Source organism: Lepidochelys kempii, chromosome 1 (assembly GCF_965140265.1).
Source record: "Lepidochelys kempii isolate rLepKem1 chromosome 1, rLepKem1.hap2, whole genome shotgun sequence".
Taxonomy (NCBI): Eukaryota; Metazoa; Chordata; order Testudines; family Cheloniidae; genus Lepidochelys; species Lepidochelys kempii.
In genome coordinates, this window is record NC_133256.1 from 124,247,057 (window position 1) to 124,268,302 (window position 21,246).

General features: G+C 41.1%; 1 protein-coding gene across 7 annotated transcripts in view; it reads right to left on the reverse strand.

Moving 5' to 3' along the window:
• Nucleotides 1-644: 644 nt before the first annotated feature.
• Nucleotides 645-21,246, reverse strand: part of LOC140914930 (P2Y purinoceptor 8-like) — a 41,449-nt gene continuing 20,847 nt past the window's right edge. For all 7 annotated transcript variants that reach the window (XM_073354047.1, XM_073354041.1, XM_073354034.1 and 4 more), the window contains one exon: nt 645-2,077. In XM_073354047.1, coding sequence (XP_073210148.1) covers nt 938-2,026 — 1,089 coding nt within the window. In that variant the 5' untranslated portion in view covers nt 2,027-2,077 and the 3' untranslated portion in view covers nt 645-937. The remainder of the gene's footprint in view (nt 2,078-21,246) is intronic.

A 21,246-nucleotide genomic window follows, 5' to 3' on the forward strand; every position in this document is an offset into this window, starting at 1 on the left:
CAATGGGAACTGTATTCAATGCAGGACCATAGAGTTTGGCCCATTGTAAAACAAACAAATAAACTAAGTTAAGTGAATGCCAGCTCAGCAGTATTAGTGTAGTGGGTCATTGTGAGAAAATTGCCATGTAAGCCACCTGAATTTCACCTCCCTCCTTAGAAATGTATAGCTCTAACAATGATGTAACCCACTCAGCAGCTGGGGCATTGATGTGGTTTAGGGTACTGACGTTGGTCTTTCTTTTTTACTTCATTTTACGAGATATTTCGATAGACGAAATTGAAATAAATAACTATTAACCAAGCTAACCTCTTTGAAGGTTAATGTGGTTAGGTTAGGCTGTGTATAAATCAAGCAAGTGATATATAAGTGTTGTGATGAGTTCATAGTGGCTACACATAATGTATTCATGATAAAATGGCAAGATATATTCATTCTTTTTCTGCAACAACACAAAAGAGAAACTCATGCCTCTATAAACAATTAACATATTATTTACAAAGGCAACTCCCTGCTCCCAAACCCACTTGAACATTATTTTCCTTTAGTATAATAAGTGAGATCCATGAGTATTTGGCTAAGCACTGAGATCTCGGAATCTGAAAGTATTTTTGGTTTGTCCTTGCTTTCCAATCATATTCAGAAGTGTTCAGTAGAATTAATTCTGTCTTCATCCTTGTTTGTCAGTTTTGTCACTGGACTTGGACTGGATCACTTTCTTCCTTTGATAATTTTGGTTCATCTTACTCCTTCTCTTTTCCTTCCCAGTAAGTGGTTATTGATTTTAGACATGTGTGAGATACTTGCTGTTCAATTGGTTGGACTATTGTTGCTATGGGCATTGATGGTTTTTTCAGAAAATGGTTTACAAAAAATCCCTTTCTTTCTCCACTGAGAACTTGCTATCACCTTCCCACATCTGATTTGAAGTCTGTAGTTAAAAAACACTTTCTTGCCTTTGCAAACATACCTTAACTCCATCTAACCCTTCCATAGGCCCACTTGACATTGACCTGGCCGACATTGTCCTGCCAGAGAATAAGCTTTCCCTTCTGGTCTCCAGACTGTCAGTGAGCAGTACCTTATGACCTATTACATGCATGAATTTCTGATAAAATTCTTTGGATGCAAAATAGTAAATGAATGGATCTATACAGATGTTCAGGCAACTGAGGCATAGGGTGAGCTTGTAAGCAGGGTATAAACTCTTGTGGAAAAAGAGACGGCTGATCATGTGCACAAGTAGAATAAAGTTATTAGGGGCGAAGCAAGTGATGAATACCAAGAGGACAATTGCAGCCAGGTAAATAGACCTAGTCTTCTGCCTGCTACCGGATCTGCTAGAGGTCTGAATGAGCTTCCGAATAGTGCCAATGTAGCAGGCTACTGTCACTATGAATGGGATCAGGAAGAAAAGAACAAACAGCGTCAGAAGAAAGGTTGCCCATGCTATAACATTGGGCAGCATGTCCCATTTGAGCACATCGAAACAAGTTATGATCCCTAGTGGTTTTACTTCATAGGTCAGATCTGTGCTTGCCAGTGGGTATAGGGCCAATAGCAAAACGGCCCACATGCCCAAGCAGGCAGCAAGTGCATATCTCTTTCTTCTCCACTTGACTAACTTCATTGGATACACCACTCCCAAGAACCGCTCTATGCTAATGCAGGTCATGGTGAGTATGGAAGAATACATGTTTGAGTAGAACATCACTGTGACTAAGCTGCAAAGGCTCTTACCAAAGATCCAGTTGTTGTTCTTGATGTGATAGACAATCTGGAAGGGAAAGCAGCAAGCCAGTGTGAGGTCTGTGATGCTAAGGTTAATCATGAAGATAACTGAGGGTGTCTTGGGTTTGATATGGCAGCAGAGCACCCAAAGGGAGAACAGATTCCCAGGGATGCTGATGAGGGCCACCAAGGAGTACACAGCTGGGAGGGTGATTGCAATAGCTCTGTTCTGAAGCATGGCCATTGTTTCATCATCCAGTTGGGATGTATTTGTAGGCATTATGGAAAACGACATTGTTGATTCTTAAAAGCCTTCTGGATCATATCATGAGAGTTCAGTTAAAATCTAAAGGGCAAATATAAAGAGAAGAGATATGTCAAAACAATAGTTAACAATACATTTTCCCTGTTAATTAAAAGTAAAACAATAGCATTATTTATGTTCACATTTCAAGTTAGTTTTGAACTGAACTGTCATTACATCGCTCTGGGAAATATTTAGTGTGAAATCCTAGCCCTATTGAAGTCATGGCAAAACTGCCATTAACTTCAGTGAGGCCAGGATTTCACTCCCAAATTCTGGTTGTCCTTTACCATTCCCACTTTATATTCCTATGTTTGTCCAACAACAGTGTGGTGTCAAAGGTGTGAATGCATTGCAGCCAAAGAAGAGAAAGGGAAATGACAGACCAAAAGTTATCTCTGTGATGAGACAAGGTAGGTGAAGTGATATCTTTTATTGGACCAACTTCTGCTGGTGAGAGAGACAAGTTTTCGAGCCACACAGAGCTCTTCTTCAGGTCTGGAAAACACTCAATATATTTCCCAGACCTGAAGAAAAGCTCTGTGTAAGCTTGTCTCTCTCACCAACAGAAGTTGGTCTAATAAAAGATATTACCTCACTCACCTTGTCTCTCTTATATCCTGGGACTCACACGGCTACAACAACACTGCACACAACAGTGGAAGAGCTCTATGGTGGACATAACTGTGGCCCAGAATGAGGCCAAGGCTAATGCAGCTGGCAGTGGCGGGGACTGATAGTAGTGTAGAGAGGCCTGTAGGACCCGCTACATCCAGCTGGTGGCAACTATTGATGACTGTTTTATTAATTATTAGTTATTTCTCATAGTGCCCCAAAACTTTCTAGACGTCTGCCAAAATAGACTAAAATATATGACTGTTGCCCCAAAGACTTTATGAGCTAAAATCAGACAAGGCGTGATGAGGGGCTACAAAGACAGGAGGAAGGGGGCTGAGAGTATGAGCCCTGTATAGCCTTAAATTCCCAATTTTTTTTTAGAGTTAGCAGCCTTGGAATACTTTTAACCTAAGATAATTCAAATGTACTAAAAAAGATTTGATACTAATAAGGGTCTGTAGCAAACAGATAACATCAGTTATTGCTATTTGTCCTTTCGGGGTTTCTAGCCACAGTAGTTTTGAGTCACGCTAAGCAATCTGAGACACAGAACAAGGCAGTTTAGACTCTACAAGAATCCAGAGATGAGGTCTAATATTCAGTTCACATGAAAAGAAATTAACACATGCCAAGAAATAACTGCATCCCATGATCACAATTGCACAAAACCCTTGGGGGCAAATTCATCACAGCTGAATTTCATTCTTGCCAGTGGAGTTACACCAGGAGTGAAACTGGCCCTCTGTTTTTAAGAGGGAATTGCCAAGTCACTTCCTGACACAAAACTGTTGAAGAAGTGCAGCACGTGCAGAAGTCTCTCTCCCCACTCCGGCTGTCCATGGCTTTTACAGGAAAACATTTATTGTAGGCTCTGATCCAGCAAATCTTTATACGGATGTGTAACTTAAAGCATGTGAGTATAAGCTAATGGCACTGTGCTTAAGCGCCTACTGGATCAAGGCCACAGTGGCATATGACATAAGTAGGCACTGGAAGAACAGATGACAAGAATGACTGAAACCAGAGGAAAATGCGCACAAGTCTGATCAGCTTTCTCATCGGCTTTAAATCTAGAAGGGAGCATCATGATCATCTACTCTGTCCTCTGCATAACACATGCAGCTTTTCTATCCCCATCTTTCAGAAAGGGAATTGAGGCACAGAGAAACTAAATGACTTGCCCAAGGCCACACCAGAAATCTTTGATAAATCTGGCAGCTAAACCCAGGTTTCTCGAGTCTTTGGCAATTTCCCTAACCAGCAGACTATCCTTCCTCTTTGATTACTTTTCTTAACATAGATACATTCAATGGCAGTTGCCTGAAGTGGGTTGATCTAGTTTAATTGTCCCTATATTGTGCCTGGTTTTGTTTGGTATGTATATTTTCATGCTTTTCTGTACAATTTTCATGACCTCCTACCTACCACAGTCTTTTCTGTCACCTGTTGTTTAACTTAAATTTAATATGTGAAGTTAAAAAATAATTGTAGTAATTTTTGTGTTTAAAACCAGATTAGGATTAGGGTTAGAGTTGGGTTTATTCGCTGCATATTTTTCTTACCGCTGAAGACTTTTCTTTCAGTTATATCCTTCCAACCCAATTGAAATTAGTGGAATTGCATGGGTTGAATGGGGAGAATTTGTCCCAGAACTATTTGAAATTTTAAACTTTACACATAGTTGAGCCACAAAAATGTTCATGTGAAAATGTTATGGTTGTGCTTGTACCTTGGTGACAGGTGCATTAGAAAGGATCACTAATTAGACAGATCATCTGACTAAGGGGTTTTCAAATGTGGAAGAGAAAAGGGAACAAAAGTCTCACAGCTGTAGCTCACGAAAGCTCATGCTCAAATAAATTGGTTAGTCTCTAAGGTGCCACAAGTACTCCTTTTCTTTTTGCGAATACAGACTAACACGGCTGTTACTCTGAAAAAAGTCTCATTGCCATTCCTCTCAATTTCTGGGTTGTCAGATATCAAAAGACAGGTGTTTTAAGCAGTTAAGCTTCCTCTTGTCTTAATATGGACTTTTATGGAGGGTTATATGGGTTGATTTATTTCAGTTAACTTCTGATGTTAAGATGCTGCCTGAGTCTTCATAAGCACCCTGAAGTTGTAGCATAGAAGGGATTTCTTCTGATCATACTTGTCTCTGGTCAGCCACATCCCAATACCATAGCTCTTTGTAGCTTAAGTAAAATCAGATTTTTCTTCTGGCGTGCCAGTAAAGACGACCACCTGCATGTTAGATCTGGTGACAGGATCTGTAATTCCCCACCCCCCCTCCAATTGGCAGCCAAATGTAAATCACACAATAACAGCAATACCCTTACCCAAATGGGAAATATAGAAAGAAGATGGGACTGTGGGCTTTTTCTCACAGTAGGGTAACACCAAAAGAAATGTCTACTTTCTCATATGAAAGTGCTAAATAGAAGAGATGGTTTTCCTCTCACACATTTGTTCTCTTCCAGTTAATAATACATCACCAAGTGCACATGTGAAAATTATGACTGACACAATAAATACTGGTTTCAGAGTTACAGCCGTGTTAGTCTGTATGCGCAAAAAGAAAAGGAGTAATTGTGGCACCTTAGAGACTAACCAATTTATTTGAGCATAAGCTTTCGTGAGCTACAGCTCACTTCATCGGATGCTCAAATAAATTGGTTAGTCTCTAAGGTGCCACAAGTACTCCTTTTCTTTTTGCGCATACAGACTAACACGGCAACCTGTCATTATGCAAGGCACTGCATTTAGCCGTATGGAGTGGAAATCTATCAACTGCACAATAAATACTCAGTCTTGGGTGAATCTACAAAGTTTTTGAGTTCAGGTTTGGATTGGATGCTTCAGTCTAAGCCTATCCAAAACTAATAAGATTTCACACTGACAAATTCTGGCACCATCTCTCCCTCACTCCCAAGGAATCCACATTTCCTCTGTAGTGAAACCTGGCAACTTGCTGCTAGGTATCCTTACAGGTCTGTCTCACATCATATGCCTCTGAGTTGGAGATAATCCGAGAGCACTGGAGTATTCGAGAAACCCTGTTTTTCTTATAACAAGAGAGCACAAGATATTCTTTACTTTTCCTGTAATATCTCTGACTGATCATCAAAGGAAAGTGAAATCTTGAGATCAGGTAGTAGAATGCCTTTCAATTTACTCTTATTCTATAAGACATTTATAACAGCCTGATAAAATAAATACATCGAACTAAATGAAAAGCTTAAACGTTAAGCAACACAGAAGACTTTTTATTGGTTGCATATGTATTGAGGACATTGTTCCATCCCTGGAAGATGGGCTGGTTGCCTAAAAATAAGCAAACAAGGACAAAACATAATGAAAACCACACAGTTGGTAAATATTCAGCTGAGGATTTAATTCTACATGAAACCTCTGGATCACTAGGTTGGTGACAGGGCATTTGATGAATGAGGCACAGTATTCCAAGTGAACGAATTTCCTTTTCTGATTGTGTGTGAGGAAGATGGAGTAGTTGCAGGGATAGATACCATACTGCAAGAGGAGTTAGAAATACCCGATAGATAGCTAGGTAGAGCAAGGGGTTTTCAAAGGAGAAAAAGAGAAGAAAAGAACCTCATTGTCACATCTCAGTTTCTCTTCCTGAAATATAGTATGGCCTGCTTTTAGGTCCTGATTCAGTAAAGCACTAAATACATGCTTACGTCCCATTAAACTAAAGAATGGGCTTATGTGCTTTGTTGAATAAGGATGGACATAAGCATATGCTTAAAATTAAGTGTGTGCTTTACTGCAACGGGGCCCAAATTAATAACTGGTGAGTGCTCCCTGGTTGTAATAACCTCATTCTATTAAATATAAACTTTGGGGATGCAGACTTAGTTATTCATTGTAAATAAACTCAGAGGCAGAGATGTTTATTACCCCAGGGTTTGGTTATTGCAAAGTTACTAAAGCTCTGTCTCCACTGAAAAAAACAACGGTGTGTTTTCACATGGAGATAGCTAGCTTGATGTAAAATCCTAGTGGAGACAAGGCATTGTATCTTTTACTTTGATTATTTTCATCACTATACGGAGCTATACCACCTAAGTGAGGGGCCTAGCATTGCCCTAGTCTAGCTATAGAAATAAAATAACATGTGCCCTTGTTTACACTAGCATTTTACATTAAGATAGCTATCTCAATGTGACAACACACTATATTTGCAGCAATGATTTAGCCAGAGAAAACTACCATAGAGACCTTGAATCTAAGCTTTTTCTCCCGTAATCTGGGATAGCCACAAAATGAGGTGATGGCTTCATGAAAAAACTTCATGAAAAAACTCGTACAGATACAGACAGACATCATCTTAATTCCAAATGCAAACAGATGGACATCATACCGAAAGGCCTAAAGGTAAAAAATCCATTACAATCTACATATCACACAGACTATGCTGAGAGATTGTGCCATACACGCTCAAAGAAACTGCAAAACCACCTGATCAGCATCTTACACAGCAAACAGGGAAAGATTAAGAATGAGCTCTCAAAATTGGATAGTCTTATAAAAAAACAACCTTCCACTCAAACTTCCTCATAGATAGATTTAACAAAAACTAGACAAGCCATTTACAACACAAACTTTGCTTCTCTACAAAGGAAAAAGGACACTAAACTTTCTAAACTACTACATGCCACAAGGAACCACAACAGTAGTTCCCTTAACCCACCTAACAATATTGTTAATCTTTCCAGCTATACTCTTACCCCAGCAGAAGAATCGGGGCCTCTCCTTTTGTCCCTTTTGTCTCCAGGCCCACAAACATAATACAGTTCTGTGGTGACCTAGAATGCTTCTTTCGACGTCTCTGACTCAAAGAATATTTCCAACACACCTCTGAACAACATACTAATCCACAGAGACCTCCCTACCAACACTACAAAAAGAAGGATTCTAGATAGACTCCTCCTGAAGGTCGAGACAGCAGACTGGACTTCTACATAGAGTGCTTCCGTTGGTGTGCACGGGCTGAAATTGTGGAAAAGCAGCATCACTTGGCCAATAACCTCAGCCATGCTGAACACAACGCCATCAACAGCTTCAGGAACAACTCTGACATCATAATCAAAAAGGCTGACAAAGGAGGTGCTGTTGTCATCATGAATAAGTTGGAATATGAACAAGAGGCTGCTAGGAAGCTCTCTAACTCCACATTCTACAGGCCATTATCCTCTGATCCCACTGAGGATTACCAAAAGAAACTACACCATCTGCTCAAGAAACTCCCTGAAAAAGCACAGGAACAGATCTGTGCAGACACATGTCTAGAACCCCGACCAGGGGTATTCTATTTGCTACCCAAGATCCATAAACCTGGAAATCCTGGACGCCCCATCATCTCAGGCATTGGCACCCTAACAGCAGGATTGTCCAGCTATGTGGACTCTCTCCTCAGGCCCTACGGTACCAGCACTCCCAGCTATCTTCGAGACACCACTGACTTCCTGAGGAAACTACAGTCTACCTGTGATCTTCCAGAAAACACCCTCCTGGCCACTATGGATGTAGAAGCCCTCTACACCAACATTCCACACAAAGATGGACTACAAGCCGTCAGGAACAGTATCCCCAATAATGTCCTGGCAAACCTGGTGGCTGACCTTTGTGACTTTGTCCTCACCCATAACTATTTCACATTTGGGGACAATGTATACCTTCAAATCAGCGGCACAGCTCTGGGTACTTGCATGGCCCCGCAGTATGCCAACATTTTTATGGCTGACTTAGAACAACGCTTCCTTAGCTCTCGTCCCCTAATGCCCCTACTCTACTTGCGCTACATTGATGACATCTTCATCATCTGGACCCATGGAACAGAAGCCCTTGAGGAATTCCACCATGATTTCAACAATTTCCATGCCACCATCAACCTCAGCCTGGACCAATCTATACAAGCAGTCCATTTCCTGACACTACTGTGCTAATAAGCGATGGTCACATAAACACCACCCCATACCAGAAACCTACTGACCACTATACTTACCTACATGCCTCCAGCTTCCATCCAGGACACACCACACGATCCGTTGTCTACAGCCAAGCTCTAAGATACAACCACATTTGCTCCAACCCCTCAGACAGAGACAAACACCTACAAGATCTCTATCAAGCATTCTTAAAACTACAGTATCCACCTGCTGAAGTGAAAGAACAGATTGACAGAGCCAGAAGAGTACCCAGAAGTCACCTACTACAGGACAAGCCCAACAAAGAAAATAACAGAACGCCTTAGCTGTCACCTTCAGCCCCCAACTAAAACCTCTCCAGCGCATCATCAAAGATTTACAACCTATCCTGAAAAATGATCCCTCACTCTCACAGATCTTGGGAGACAGACCAGTCCTCGCTTACAGACAGCCCCCCAACCTGAAGCAAATACTCTCCAGCAACCACACAACACACAGCAAAAACACTAACCCAGGAACCTATCCTTGCAACAAAGCCCCATGCCACATATTTATTCAAGTGACACCATCATAGGACCTTATCACGCCACGTCATCAGGGGCTCGTTCACCTGCACATCTACCAATGTGATATATGCCATCATGTGCCAGTAATGCCCCTCTGCCATGTACATTGGCCAAACTGGACAGTCTCTATGCAAAAGAATAAATGAACACAAATCTGACGTCAGAAATCATAACATTCAAAAACTGGTAGGAGAACACTTCAACCTCTCTGGTCACTCAGTAAAAGATTTAAGGGTGGCAATTTTGCAACAGAAAAGCTTCAGAAACAGACTCCAATGAGAAACTGTTGATCTTGAATTAATATGCAAACTAGATACCATTAACTTGGGTTTGAATAGAGACTGGGAGTGGCTGGGTCATTACACATATTGAATCTATTTCCCTAAGTTAAGTAGCCTCACACCTTCTTGTCAACTGTCTACATGGGCCATCTTGATTATCACTACAAAATTTTTTTCTCCTGCTAGTAATAGCTCATCTTAACTAATTAGCCTCTTACAGTTTGTATGGCAACTTCCACCTTCTCTGTATGTATATATATATCTTCTTACTATATGTTCCATTCTATGCATCCGATGAAGTGGGCTGTAGCCCACGATAGCTTATGCTCTAATAAATTTGTTAGTCTTTAAGGTGCCACAAGTACTCCTGTTCTTTTTACTTAGTTAGTGGGTTTGCATTATTGTAATGTACTTTTTTCTAAAGTCTTGTCTTCTGTTTTTGTCTGTCAGATCTTCTGTGGCAGCTCTCAAATGATGGACCTGATCTGAGAGAGAGGACTGAACATCCAATTATTGTTTCCTTTTCTGTTGTCTCATCCTTTTAATTTGCCATTCGGTTTTTCCTGTTTAAATTTAAACAGGGAAGAAGAAAACAGGATTGTAAATTGTTTCTTGTTCTACAAATGTATTACTGTTTTCGTCTGTTAAAGTTTTCATTACCAATTTATGTATCCTCTGTTTTTCCCCACATGTTATGACAGCTGAGAGAACATAGGCCCAGTTAAGGCAGCTCTCAGAGGCACGTGATGGGACTTATTTATGTTGGGGCTTAACTGACAGCTTGGCTGGACAGCTGAATCTGAAAAGTGATTCTTTCAGAGGATTCCTCCTTTTCTATAACCACCTTTTATTTCTTTGCCCTTCTCGAGCTGTGTGCCTTTTCTTTCCCTCTTTGCCGCACATCTGGCAGTGATATTTGCGGGCCCTGCCTTCACAGGATAGTCACTGAGGCCCCAATCCACAAAAATACATATGTGTTGAGGTAGACAGGCGTCCACCTACCTAACTCGCATGCAGGGCCTGACCCGGTAGTTGTGCTCAGAGGCCACCTACTGGATTGGGTCCCATGCAAAATCTGATAGCAGCAGAAGGTGGTGCCTGGGCTGTGGGAGACTGTTCCACTGTAGAAGTGGATAAATATTTAAATAGTTATGAGGCCGGAAACAGAGAGGAAGAGAGTGACAATGATGTGGTACCCTGGTGGTTCAGGCACCCACATGGGAGACCCAGGGTCCAGTGCCCCTCCTTCAATGACCCTTTCATTATTTATCCACACTGGAACAGCTTCAACAGGAGGGACTGAGGGAGCCCCACATCTGACTATCCGCTCAGTGGTTAGAGCCCTCTCCTGAGACCCTGTTCAGCTCCCTTCTTCCCATTAGCCGTAAAAGGAATTGAACCTGGGTGTCCCATATCCCAGATGAGTGCTCTGACCACTGGGCTAAAAGTTATTAGGTGGGCATCACCTTCTACTTCTCCAGGTGTTTTATGTGGAGCGAGACAGGCACCAAACTCACTTCTGCAAGAAACTACTTAGGTGCCTAAGCTACCTGACTCCAGGAGGGCAGTGGGTTCCTGTTCATGGATCACTAACTAGAGAGGGGTGCCTTGGGGAGAGCCACAGGGCTTAGTGCATACCCCTGTCATTGGCATCTCCCATTAGCTAGCTTAGCTGGCTCCCTGCCTAGCATGCTGGATTTTGTGGATCACGTTCTAAAGCTCCTATCTCTCCCCATGCACTGTATATAATGTGTTCCTGTGATTTTCTAGGCACCTAAAAGTTATGCACTGTTATTCTCAGCATCACAATGCCTCAGTCTGTGTATCTGGGCCCAAGCCTTTTCTGAACTAATCGTGCTGCTTTATATTGGGACCTCTGCTGCCATCTGCCTTATGCTGTTTCCTAATGCCTGGGGTATTTTTGAAAATGTCTCTGCAACAATCAAGGCACAATTTTTGCTCACTAAGCTTGTGGTTATATTATCATACAGGTATAGCTCTTAATTTTCACCAATTTTTACCTCCCTTCCTTTAAAAAAACCCCAGAATTATGGGCACCTGCCAATTCTGTCTTCTGTGCACATGCCTGTGGATTCAGATTTGCACTTCTGAAAATTTAACACTAAATAGTTACATCATTTCTTACTTACTATGTTTTGGCCTTTGAAGAATGAAAACAAAACCATAGTTCTTATTTTTCATTACATTCTCAATGTAAAATCCTAGTGGAGATGGACAAGGCACTATAGTTTCTACCTTGAGGTAGCTAATTAGGGTAAGCTATGGGTGAGGCTATAGGGTTGACCTCAACTAGCTAAGTCAAGATAAAACTACCGGTGCCTTGTCTCTACTAGGATTCTACATTGAGTTAGTTACCTCAAATTATCTTTAGGTGAAAACACAACTGTTTTTTTTCAGTGAAAACATATGTATAAGTGTCACCATCTCCCTCATATTCCAAACCTCAGAGCCTGAGACCTGTAAAAGATTGAGCTCAGAGAATACACCAGTTCAAGCACAACCACCCACATTTGCAAGAGAACTTTATTTCCATCAAATAAAGAGCATTTTAGTTATCACAGGGTGCTGATTTATCTTATTTTCTCCAGTGTGAGAAACTGTAGAAGACCACATTTGCACAAGCCAACCAAAAAGTCTTAGGTGTGAAATCTACCCATGTAGAAGGAGGGGAAAAAAACAAGCAATGCTGTGTTAATCTGTTAGACTAGCTAAGGAGTGTTATTAACTGTAAACAGATAGCTTTTCGTTTCCTGTCTCTTTCCTGGATTTCTTACCATGCTTCATGAGTCTGTTTTCACAGAACACATTTGCACAGAGTTCTTGTCAATACTAAGGGAACATTTTTTAAAATTTCTACCTTTGCTACCACTGAGTCAGAAATGCTGGTAGCTCTACTGGTGTTAGCAACATTGAGAGCCCTAATCTATAAAAGGTTCCTATGGCCACCGCCATCTTATACATCATGTCAATTAAATCTGCTCAGAACAAGTCTAATCAAGTTGGTCTTAAAAATGAGCCTTGTCTACACTAAGGGCCAGAGTTCCCTAGTGTTTCAAACAGCACTACATTAAGGCACACTAGGGAACTTATAGTGCACATCAGCAGGGTCTACATGGACCAGTTAGTGTGCAACACATTAGTGCGCTTTAGAAATCACACACCCCGCAGTGTGCATTGCACTATGTAAACAAACCCTAAGATAGGCTTTTAAATGGATTTAGTTAAACCAGTGAAAGAAGCACAATGCTCTTACTTCAGGAGTGGCTTATTTCAGTTTATCTTAAACCTAAAATTTAAGCTAAACTGAAAACAGCCACCCAAGCCCAAATCAGAATGTTCACACAGCAGTTTGCACCTGTTTAACTAAATTGGTTTCAGGTCACATCTTAGGTTAAACCGGTCCAACTTTCTCATATGGACAAGTCCTGAGTTAAATTGGCTCAACTTGAAATATAGACAAGTATAGTCATTGTTGTCTTAGTGTAGTCAAAACTTGTATAGTTATTTACATCGTGCAAAGTGGATTTAAAACACTACCAAGAACAATGGCAGCATTTTACACTTACTTTCCACTCTGGTCTAAATACTAAAATCTAACTTTTATATGTGTTTTTCATCTGTAGATCTCAAACTGGTTTACAAAGGAAGTAGTTGTCATTATCCCTTTTTTACAGAAATGAGGCACCTAGAGTGACAGCAACTTGCCCAAGGTCAGCCCACAGGGCAGCATTCCTAAGTCCCTGTCTAGTGCTCCCAAATGATCACACAGAGTGCATGGCAGTGGGGAACCAGTCCCCAGGGGCTCATTTGTGCCCTGTACAGAGGGTAGTGGAAATGCAGAACTACGCTGCTCCAGAAGGAACCCCAGTAGAGACTTAGAATGTTACTGAATTAACCATCCCAAAGAGTTGTTATAAGAATTAATTCGTTAATGATTAGACAGTGCTTTGACAGTGCACTGTCTCAGTGCTAAGTTTAATTAATATATTAACTGGTTTCCATTTGTATTAAATCTTTTGAGTACTGTCTATACCAGAGATCAACAGACTATGGCTTCCGGTCTGTGATTGCTCCCTAGCACTAGTGATTGCATCATGTGATTGTGGTGAAACTAAGAGGAAGATGTACAGTTGCTCATTTCCTTTATGACCTGACCTGCCTCGGCGAGGAAACAAGTGACAGTTTGTACACTGAGGCTGCCTGTTGCTAATATAAGGAGATATTTTTACAAACTCCTCAAAATTCAGGAAAAATCCTGCCCACAATTGTATATTTACTCTGTAGATTATAATTAGTGTTCTAATGTGTACTTTTCCCAGTTTAAATGCACAGGTTATATTTTCTCTCTCACTGTTCTGTGAAACTCTGGCCAAGCATTTTCTCACCTATTCAGCCCACTGAAGAATCCAGTCAGACCTGTACATGCACTTTAAAAGTTTATCTCCACAATAGAAAACTCACATGTAAAAGACATTTGCTTTCTTTTTCTCTTTTCTGTGCATTAAGGATATGGCATTATGTTGCTGTTGCTGTTCAGTTTAAGACATGATGGAGTCTGTCAGCATGTTTAGTGCTGACGGCTCCAGGTTCAGTCTCCACTGATGACTTTGCTGGCTGTGTATGCAACGATAGTTTATTACAAAATGCCCTGATGGGTAGGACTTGAACTCCTGTGAACTTTGGATGCTTGGGAGAATATGTAATACAGTGACCTACTATGTATATAATTAGGTCTCCCCACGCCCCAGTTGTTGGTCCCAGTGACTTTACAACTTCCTACTATCTCACCTATAAAAGAGAGCTTTTTTAGATCTAGTGGTAGAGACCTGTGAGCGGAAGGGCCTGTGTATGATCCCCATTGAGTGGACACACTTTGGTTTACTATTATTTTTATTACAGTGAAATCTATACATTAGATTCCTCAGGGCTAGGACCATCTTTTCATCGTGTTTATACAGAGTTCAACACAGTTGGGTTGGGACCTTTAAGTGGTACAAGGATAATAATAACAAAGAGACAACCTTTATTAGGGAACCTACCTTCTTAAGAGTTCTCTCCAATGTATCCACAAACACAACTAAAATTCTACTCTAGTTATTAGAGGATTATTTCTGTTAAATAGCCAATTGTTTCCAGTTCCTCGAGGGAGCTTTTAAGACAGGTTTCAGTTTATTAATAATAGTAAAAGCTTTAAGGCCTTGTTTCTAACTAAAAATGAGCATCGGCAGACCTGTTTCATACTTACCACCTGTATTTAACCCTGGATCCCAGTGAAGGTTTATATTTACATATTCAGTGATACAGTTGCTATAATTGTTGGAATGAGACACTGTATTAATTTGTATAGAACTATACTTCATTGACAACTATGTATATATCCTTCTTAAAGGCTGGCATGTGTCAACAAAAAAACAAATTCAGGAAAATTCACGTTTTTTTTGTTTCGTGTGTGACAATTTACTGTACTACAATCACATGGTTTAGCTCTTTGTTTTTAAAACACAGCTGTTGTAATCTGACTGAGAAACAAGGTTTTTATGTATGCAGCGTTGTTGTAGACATGTTGGTGCCAGGATATTCCAGAGACAAGGTGGGTGAGAGACAAACTTTTGAGGTTACACAGGTAACACTCTGAATTAGTTTCCCACACTTGAAGAAGAGCTCTGCGTAAGCTGGAAAACGTAACTCTCTCACCAGAATTTGGTCCAGTAAAAGATATTTCCTCACCCAGCTTGTCTCCCTAAAGTTTTATGAGGCATTTTAGCAATTAGGCCCTGATCCTGCAAAGATGTTCACATGTGCTAAACTTTAAGCATGTGAGTAATCCCAGTGAAGTTAATGGGACAGATCCTCAGGTTGTGTAAATAGTGACAGCTCCATCGAAACTATGTGTCTAGGACAGTTTACACCAGCTGAGTATCTGCCCCAGTGGATTACTTACATGCAAAAGGTAAGCATGCACATAACTTTTGTCAGGATTGGGCCCTTCGTTATATTAGCCTGTGTTTAGGTCTTTCACAGGCTTTCCCTTCTTCTATGTATTCTCTAGAATATTTCACAGGTTGCTGCAAGAACTGTATCTGAGTCATGAGAATAGAACAGTTGCCTTTAGCCCAGAATTTATTCTGACATGAAAACAAGAGAATATTAAGCATCCGGAAAAAATAGTTTTCAGTTATATACCACAATCAGTGTATAAAATCAAAGAGAAGCATCTATCTGAGTTCTGAGTATAGGCCCGATCCAGCTTTGCTCGAAGCCCATAACTGTTTTGCCACTGCCTGCAATGGGGGAAGCACTGAGCCTCCTATTTGAATATAAATCAGTCAAATAAAACATGATTTGTTTCTTGCAGATCCAAGGCACACTAGAATAGTTGCATGTGAAAACCAGTCGAAACAAAATTGGAGTCCCAAAAAGGGTTTTATCTGCCTAACATTGATCACTTTTACTCTCTCTCTCTCTCCATATTTTTAACCAGTTTTATCCATTTTTGTAAAGATACATCTCTTGGTTCTGTAATGAAAATGCTGTACATAAAACTAAAAAGAAAATTTAACAAAGTACGTAAAAGACATGCTTTTTGTCCAACTGTTAGTAATTGTCCAGCACATATTTCTTACCATTCACTCACAGTTTACCTGTGAGACTGACTGCTTTACATAATCCAAAAATGCCTCCTCTTTATTTTCCTCAAGGCAAACTCCTGGCGTATGAGCCAAATGTGTCCAATCAATGTATACATCTGGCTCACACATGAATTAAAAATTATTCTACTGTTTGGTCAATCATCAGGATATGCCAACTCTCCCCCCCCCGAACAGGCTACAAAGTAAAATTACTACAGCCCCTGTGCAGGATCCCATGAGCTTGGTGAGATATAAAGTGACCTGGACTAGTTAATTTTCTTCTGTATCTAACTCTTTGCTGCTGGAAAGGAAAATTGATCAGGCTCCTTCCATAAGAGCTTTGGCACATGCAGAAGGAATCTGTCTATTCCTAGTCAGAATCCCTATGGGTGAGGGAAAAAGACCTCTAAGAGAAATGTATGAGAATATTCACCTTCTGCACTCTCTTACAAGGGGAGCACTTCGGAGGCAATATTCTGACCAATCCTGGAGAAAGCAGGGTGGCACAAAAATGGAGGAGAAAGTGATGAAAAATGCAACAGCAGAAGAAAAAGAAAAAAGAGCACATAAAAGAAGAGGAAAAATGGCAGAATTAAAAGGACTGAAAAGAATGAGTGGATACCTAAAAAGAAAAAAAAGAAGAAAGATAAATGTACAGAAAAGAAAGGAGACGAGATCTAAGCAGTAGGGACAGGTTAGAGAGAAACACAGACAGCAGAGGTAAAGAAAAATAGACCAAACAGTGGTCATCGTAACTCTGGTGCCCATTTGTTATTTCAACAGAATGTGTGATAATCTCTCAGTGACATGTGTACAACCCTGTTGAAGTCACTGCCCTACTGGAAATAGGTAAACGTGTATATTGGAGAAGTGTTGCTGTGAGAGCTAGACCCACACAGGGATTTCAAGGTGATACCACTTGGTAGAGTGCACTTGGAAGAGTGCATGCTCTGCGATGCTAATGTCCCTCACTATGATTTTGGACAATGCTCCCCCACCTTATTCCTACAGACAAGTGGTGTGTGCTCACTCTGCTCCTCTTATGTGATCCTCCCAGGCTATATAATTGCTGTTTTCCCCAAGGGATCTTTCACTGTTATAGCCCTTATCATGCCATAGCTTCTCCTTTTGTTTGTCACCCCTCCCAGTGTGAAGCCTAAGTTAGGGCCATGTTGCTGGCACTGTATTTTCTCTGAATGTTGGTCGATTACATATGGGTCCTATATCTGGTAAAAGTCCTGTTACTAGGGGAAGTTGCTATGTTTTACCATTAATGTTGCAGTTTTTTAGTTGGGCAGTCAACAGGATACCAACTGCAGTCATGGGACCCAATGGCTGACTGCCCTCCGGCCATGTCCCCCCCGTGGTGTTTGGTACACAGATCTCCAGGACAGTCATGTGCTGCTTCCATCTTTCTACATCTGAGCAATTCAGGGCACGTGCATTGCCACTGAACACTCTAAAGTAATAACAGGGATGACCACGGCTCCATAATCTTAGGGGCTGCCACTCTTACATTTATGTAATTCCCACTGAAGTCAATGGCATTTTTGTGCTCACGACTACTCATATATAAAGTACAAAGGTGAGAAGCACCTTAGAAACAGATTGCAATAACTAGCCCATCTACACCAACTGAGAAAACGGAGTGGGTTCTTCCAGCCCCTTTGTTGTTTTTGTTGCTCTTCTCTGAATTCCCTCAAGTTTGTTAATGCATTACCTTCTAAGGCATGTCTACACAGCCAGCACAGCGCTCTGAGCATGCATCCTCCCCTCCCAAGGCTTCAGAGCCCAAGCTCTAGCCCTAGGCGCAACTTCAAAGTGCTGTCTGCACAGCTATTTTTTGGAGCATGAGCTCTGCCAACCCAGGCTGGGAGGCTCACTCCTGTGCACTCTGTAGACATACTCCTAGAGGTGCAAGCAATAGCACATGGGAGGCAGAGAATGTGGAAAGGGAGGAGAGAGAAGGGGTTTTAACAAAAGCTCTTCTTGCTTTTTGACCTTTTATGCCTGCTTGGGCTAGCCCACCAAAAAGTAGACCCCAAGGATTCATAAAAATAACAGTGCTAATGTGCTGAAAGCACAACAACCCACTCAGTAATAGTTGTTCCATTCTCTTGCAAATGTGTTTTAGACAGTATGCAGAGTTATACAAGCCAAAGTTTCCTTCTTTTGAAAGCTAAGTGAAGGACATAAAGTTTCCTAATGTTAAAGTGAAAACCGTTCCTCAGTATTCCCCTTCATGCTCAAATAAATTATGCATATAAATCCCCTACAGATCAACAAGTGATTCTATCGCCCTTCTAAAATTTCCCCATTTCTTCTCAGAGTGAAAAATTACATGTTTATCTTAACTATAATATTCATTCAAGAGTCATAGGCAGAGCACAATAGTGCTTTATGGTTAGTTGAATTAATGGGGCTGATCGTGCTCTCACTGGCTTCACTATTACCCCAATGTTATGTCATTAATTTTACTGGAGTTAATATTGATGTCCGTAATGTGCCCAGAGTTTCTTGGATGACAGGTGCTATATAAAGCCTGGATCCACAAAAGTGACTTAGGTGTCGTGATGAGTGTCACAGCACCTAACTTTTAGGTGCCTAGAAGATCACAGGAAAACACTGCAATCCACAGGGCCCGAGTTAGGCACCCTAGGCTCCCTAAACAATGAATGGGGAGACACTGGAACCTCAGAATGGGATCCACAAAGCCTGCATGCTAGACAGGAAGCCTCCTAAGCTAGCCAATGGGAGACACTGACCAGAGGTATGTGTGCAAAGCCCTGTTCCCTTTCAGAGGCAAGTTCAGGCTGCAGGGAGGCACCTATCTCTGCTTGTGATTCACAAACTGGGGAAGGATAGATGTTTGACCACTTAAGTCATGGTTGGGGCCCAGTTTTGTAGGTGTGCTCAGGGGCTGCCTAACTCCACACAAAACAGCTTGGGGGAGGGGCAGAGGAGCTCCCTTATAACCTTTAGCCCAGTGGTCAGGGTACTCCCCTCAGATATGGGAGAGGAACAGTTTAAGTCCCCCCCTCTGCCTGATGAACAGAAGAGATATAACGGGAATTTGTTACCTTGCAGTAGGCTATAGTCATTCTAACTTTTTATCTGTCCCGATTAATATTTAATTATTCAATTATGTAATTAAGGTGGAACAACTTGAATAGGTGTGATTGAGGGAACCCCCATATCAGAATATTCCATACCCCAGCAGTTAGGGCGCTTACCTAAGAGTAGATCACTGTTCAAATCCCTTCTCCTTATCAGGCAGAGGGAAGACGTGAACTGGGGGTCTCCCACATCCTGGATGAGTGTCTTGGCCATTCGGCTAAAAGTGATAATAGAACCTCTACTCCTCCTTCTGGTTGTTTTGCGGGGAGTTAGGTGGCCTTTGACCATGCCTACTGGATCAGGCACCACATGACTTAGGTGGAGGAACACCTACCTTTCCCCTGGTACATGGATTGCTGTCAGGCTGAAGCAGGTGATAGACACCCAGATGCCCAGAGCTAGGCAGCACTTTACATTCTCATAGGCAAAAACTTAGGTGCCAAGTGAGTTTAGGTGCCAAAAGGATTAGGTAGCAGCTGAGTGGGAGTTTTGTGGGTCACATTGTACCTAAAAATAGGACTTGAGGATGTGATTAGTAATGCTTCTTTCTTTCTTCTTTTTTTGTTTGTTTGTTTGCAATCCTGGGAAAGTTAAAAAGAGGGATTTTAAATGTTAGATGTTATGATCTGAAGAGTGTAATTAATTTATCTCTTTATTTAAAAAATAGGAGGCAGTTTTTGGTTTCTGACCTTTGTATTTTGCAGCTGATGGGGTAGCAAACAAAAGAATTCTCATGCCTCAGTCAAGTCATGAAGAGCAAACCCACATTTTTAGCTTGCTGCAGTGTTTCCAGCTGCTCACAGATACAATCTGTGATCCTGACCCTCCTTTCTCAGGGTGAATTCTGATGTACCTGTTGGCTACTTTTATTTTAAAGTAACAATTACCTTAAAGAAACACAAAATGAGTCTATAAAAATGTGTCCAATTTTCCAATTATAGACACCAACACAAGGCCACAGAAACCTTAGAATGACTTCTGTGGGGTGGAAAGTGCGTTAGATGTATCTTATATTGAGTCAGGTCCTGAGAAAGTACTGCAAGGGTCTTTATGATGACAGTGCAGGTTGTGATATCATTTGGAGAATTTTTTTTCTTTTTAAAATGTCCTCTCCCCTGTCCTCCAAAGAGGAGTTACAATGATTGTTGTGTTCCAGGTTAAAGGGAGCCTTTAAGTAATACTCTAATAGGATGATTCATGGCTGCCCTGAAACTTGTGCAAAGTAAGTGGAAGTCGATGTAAAATGAGACATCGAAGACCTCTGAGAATATCAAAAGATTGAATTCTAGTTCTTCCTGAGGTCTCCTCTACATAAATGGTTTGGATTCCACCCCCCACCCCCTTCTCCCCGCCCATCATCCCGTATAGTTACTGGATCATATAGGAGACTTTGCTGTGGAAGTCTCTTTGTTGTCAGGGGCCTGTTTCAAAGGGAATGGTTGCCCTGTAACCAGAATTCTGATGCATCCATCTAACCAGCCTCCAAAAGCCAGAATCTGTCCTTTACTTCAATGGAAACAGAGCTAGGCCAGTGCTGAGCACTTCTGCAAATCCTACTCTTGTGTCTAGCTGCTGTGAATGTATTCAGAAAGATCACCACTGTTTAGTGAGTCTCCATCTTCTTTCTTCGGGGGTCTTATCTTTCATGGTGTTTAATTCTTGTTTCTGTTTTACGGCCCACTCTTACTTCCTTAGTAGCCAATTTTGATGGGAGCAGAACAAACTCATAGTTCTATCATGCAGTAGGTGAAGCATAAGGAAATGAGTGTTCTTTCTGAAAACGTTTTTTAAAAATTTTAAACTCTTAATACTAGTCTTTTTTTAGTAAAATAACTCACTACTAGAATGAAGCATACAGTTTATCTGCTATCTAAAGTGTGTACGTGTGTGAATCATGAGAGATTGTTGTTATTTAATCTGATAACGAAGAAGAATGCTGAACTAAAGGGAGTAAGAAGATACAAGATTTACTATCCTATGTGGTAAAGAATTGGCAGAACACTACTTTGGTGGCAATCTACTGAAAAAGGG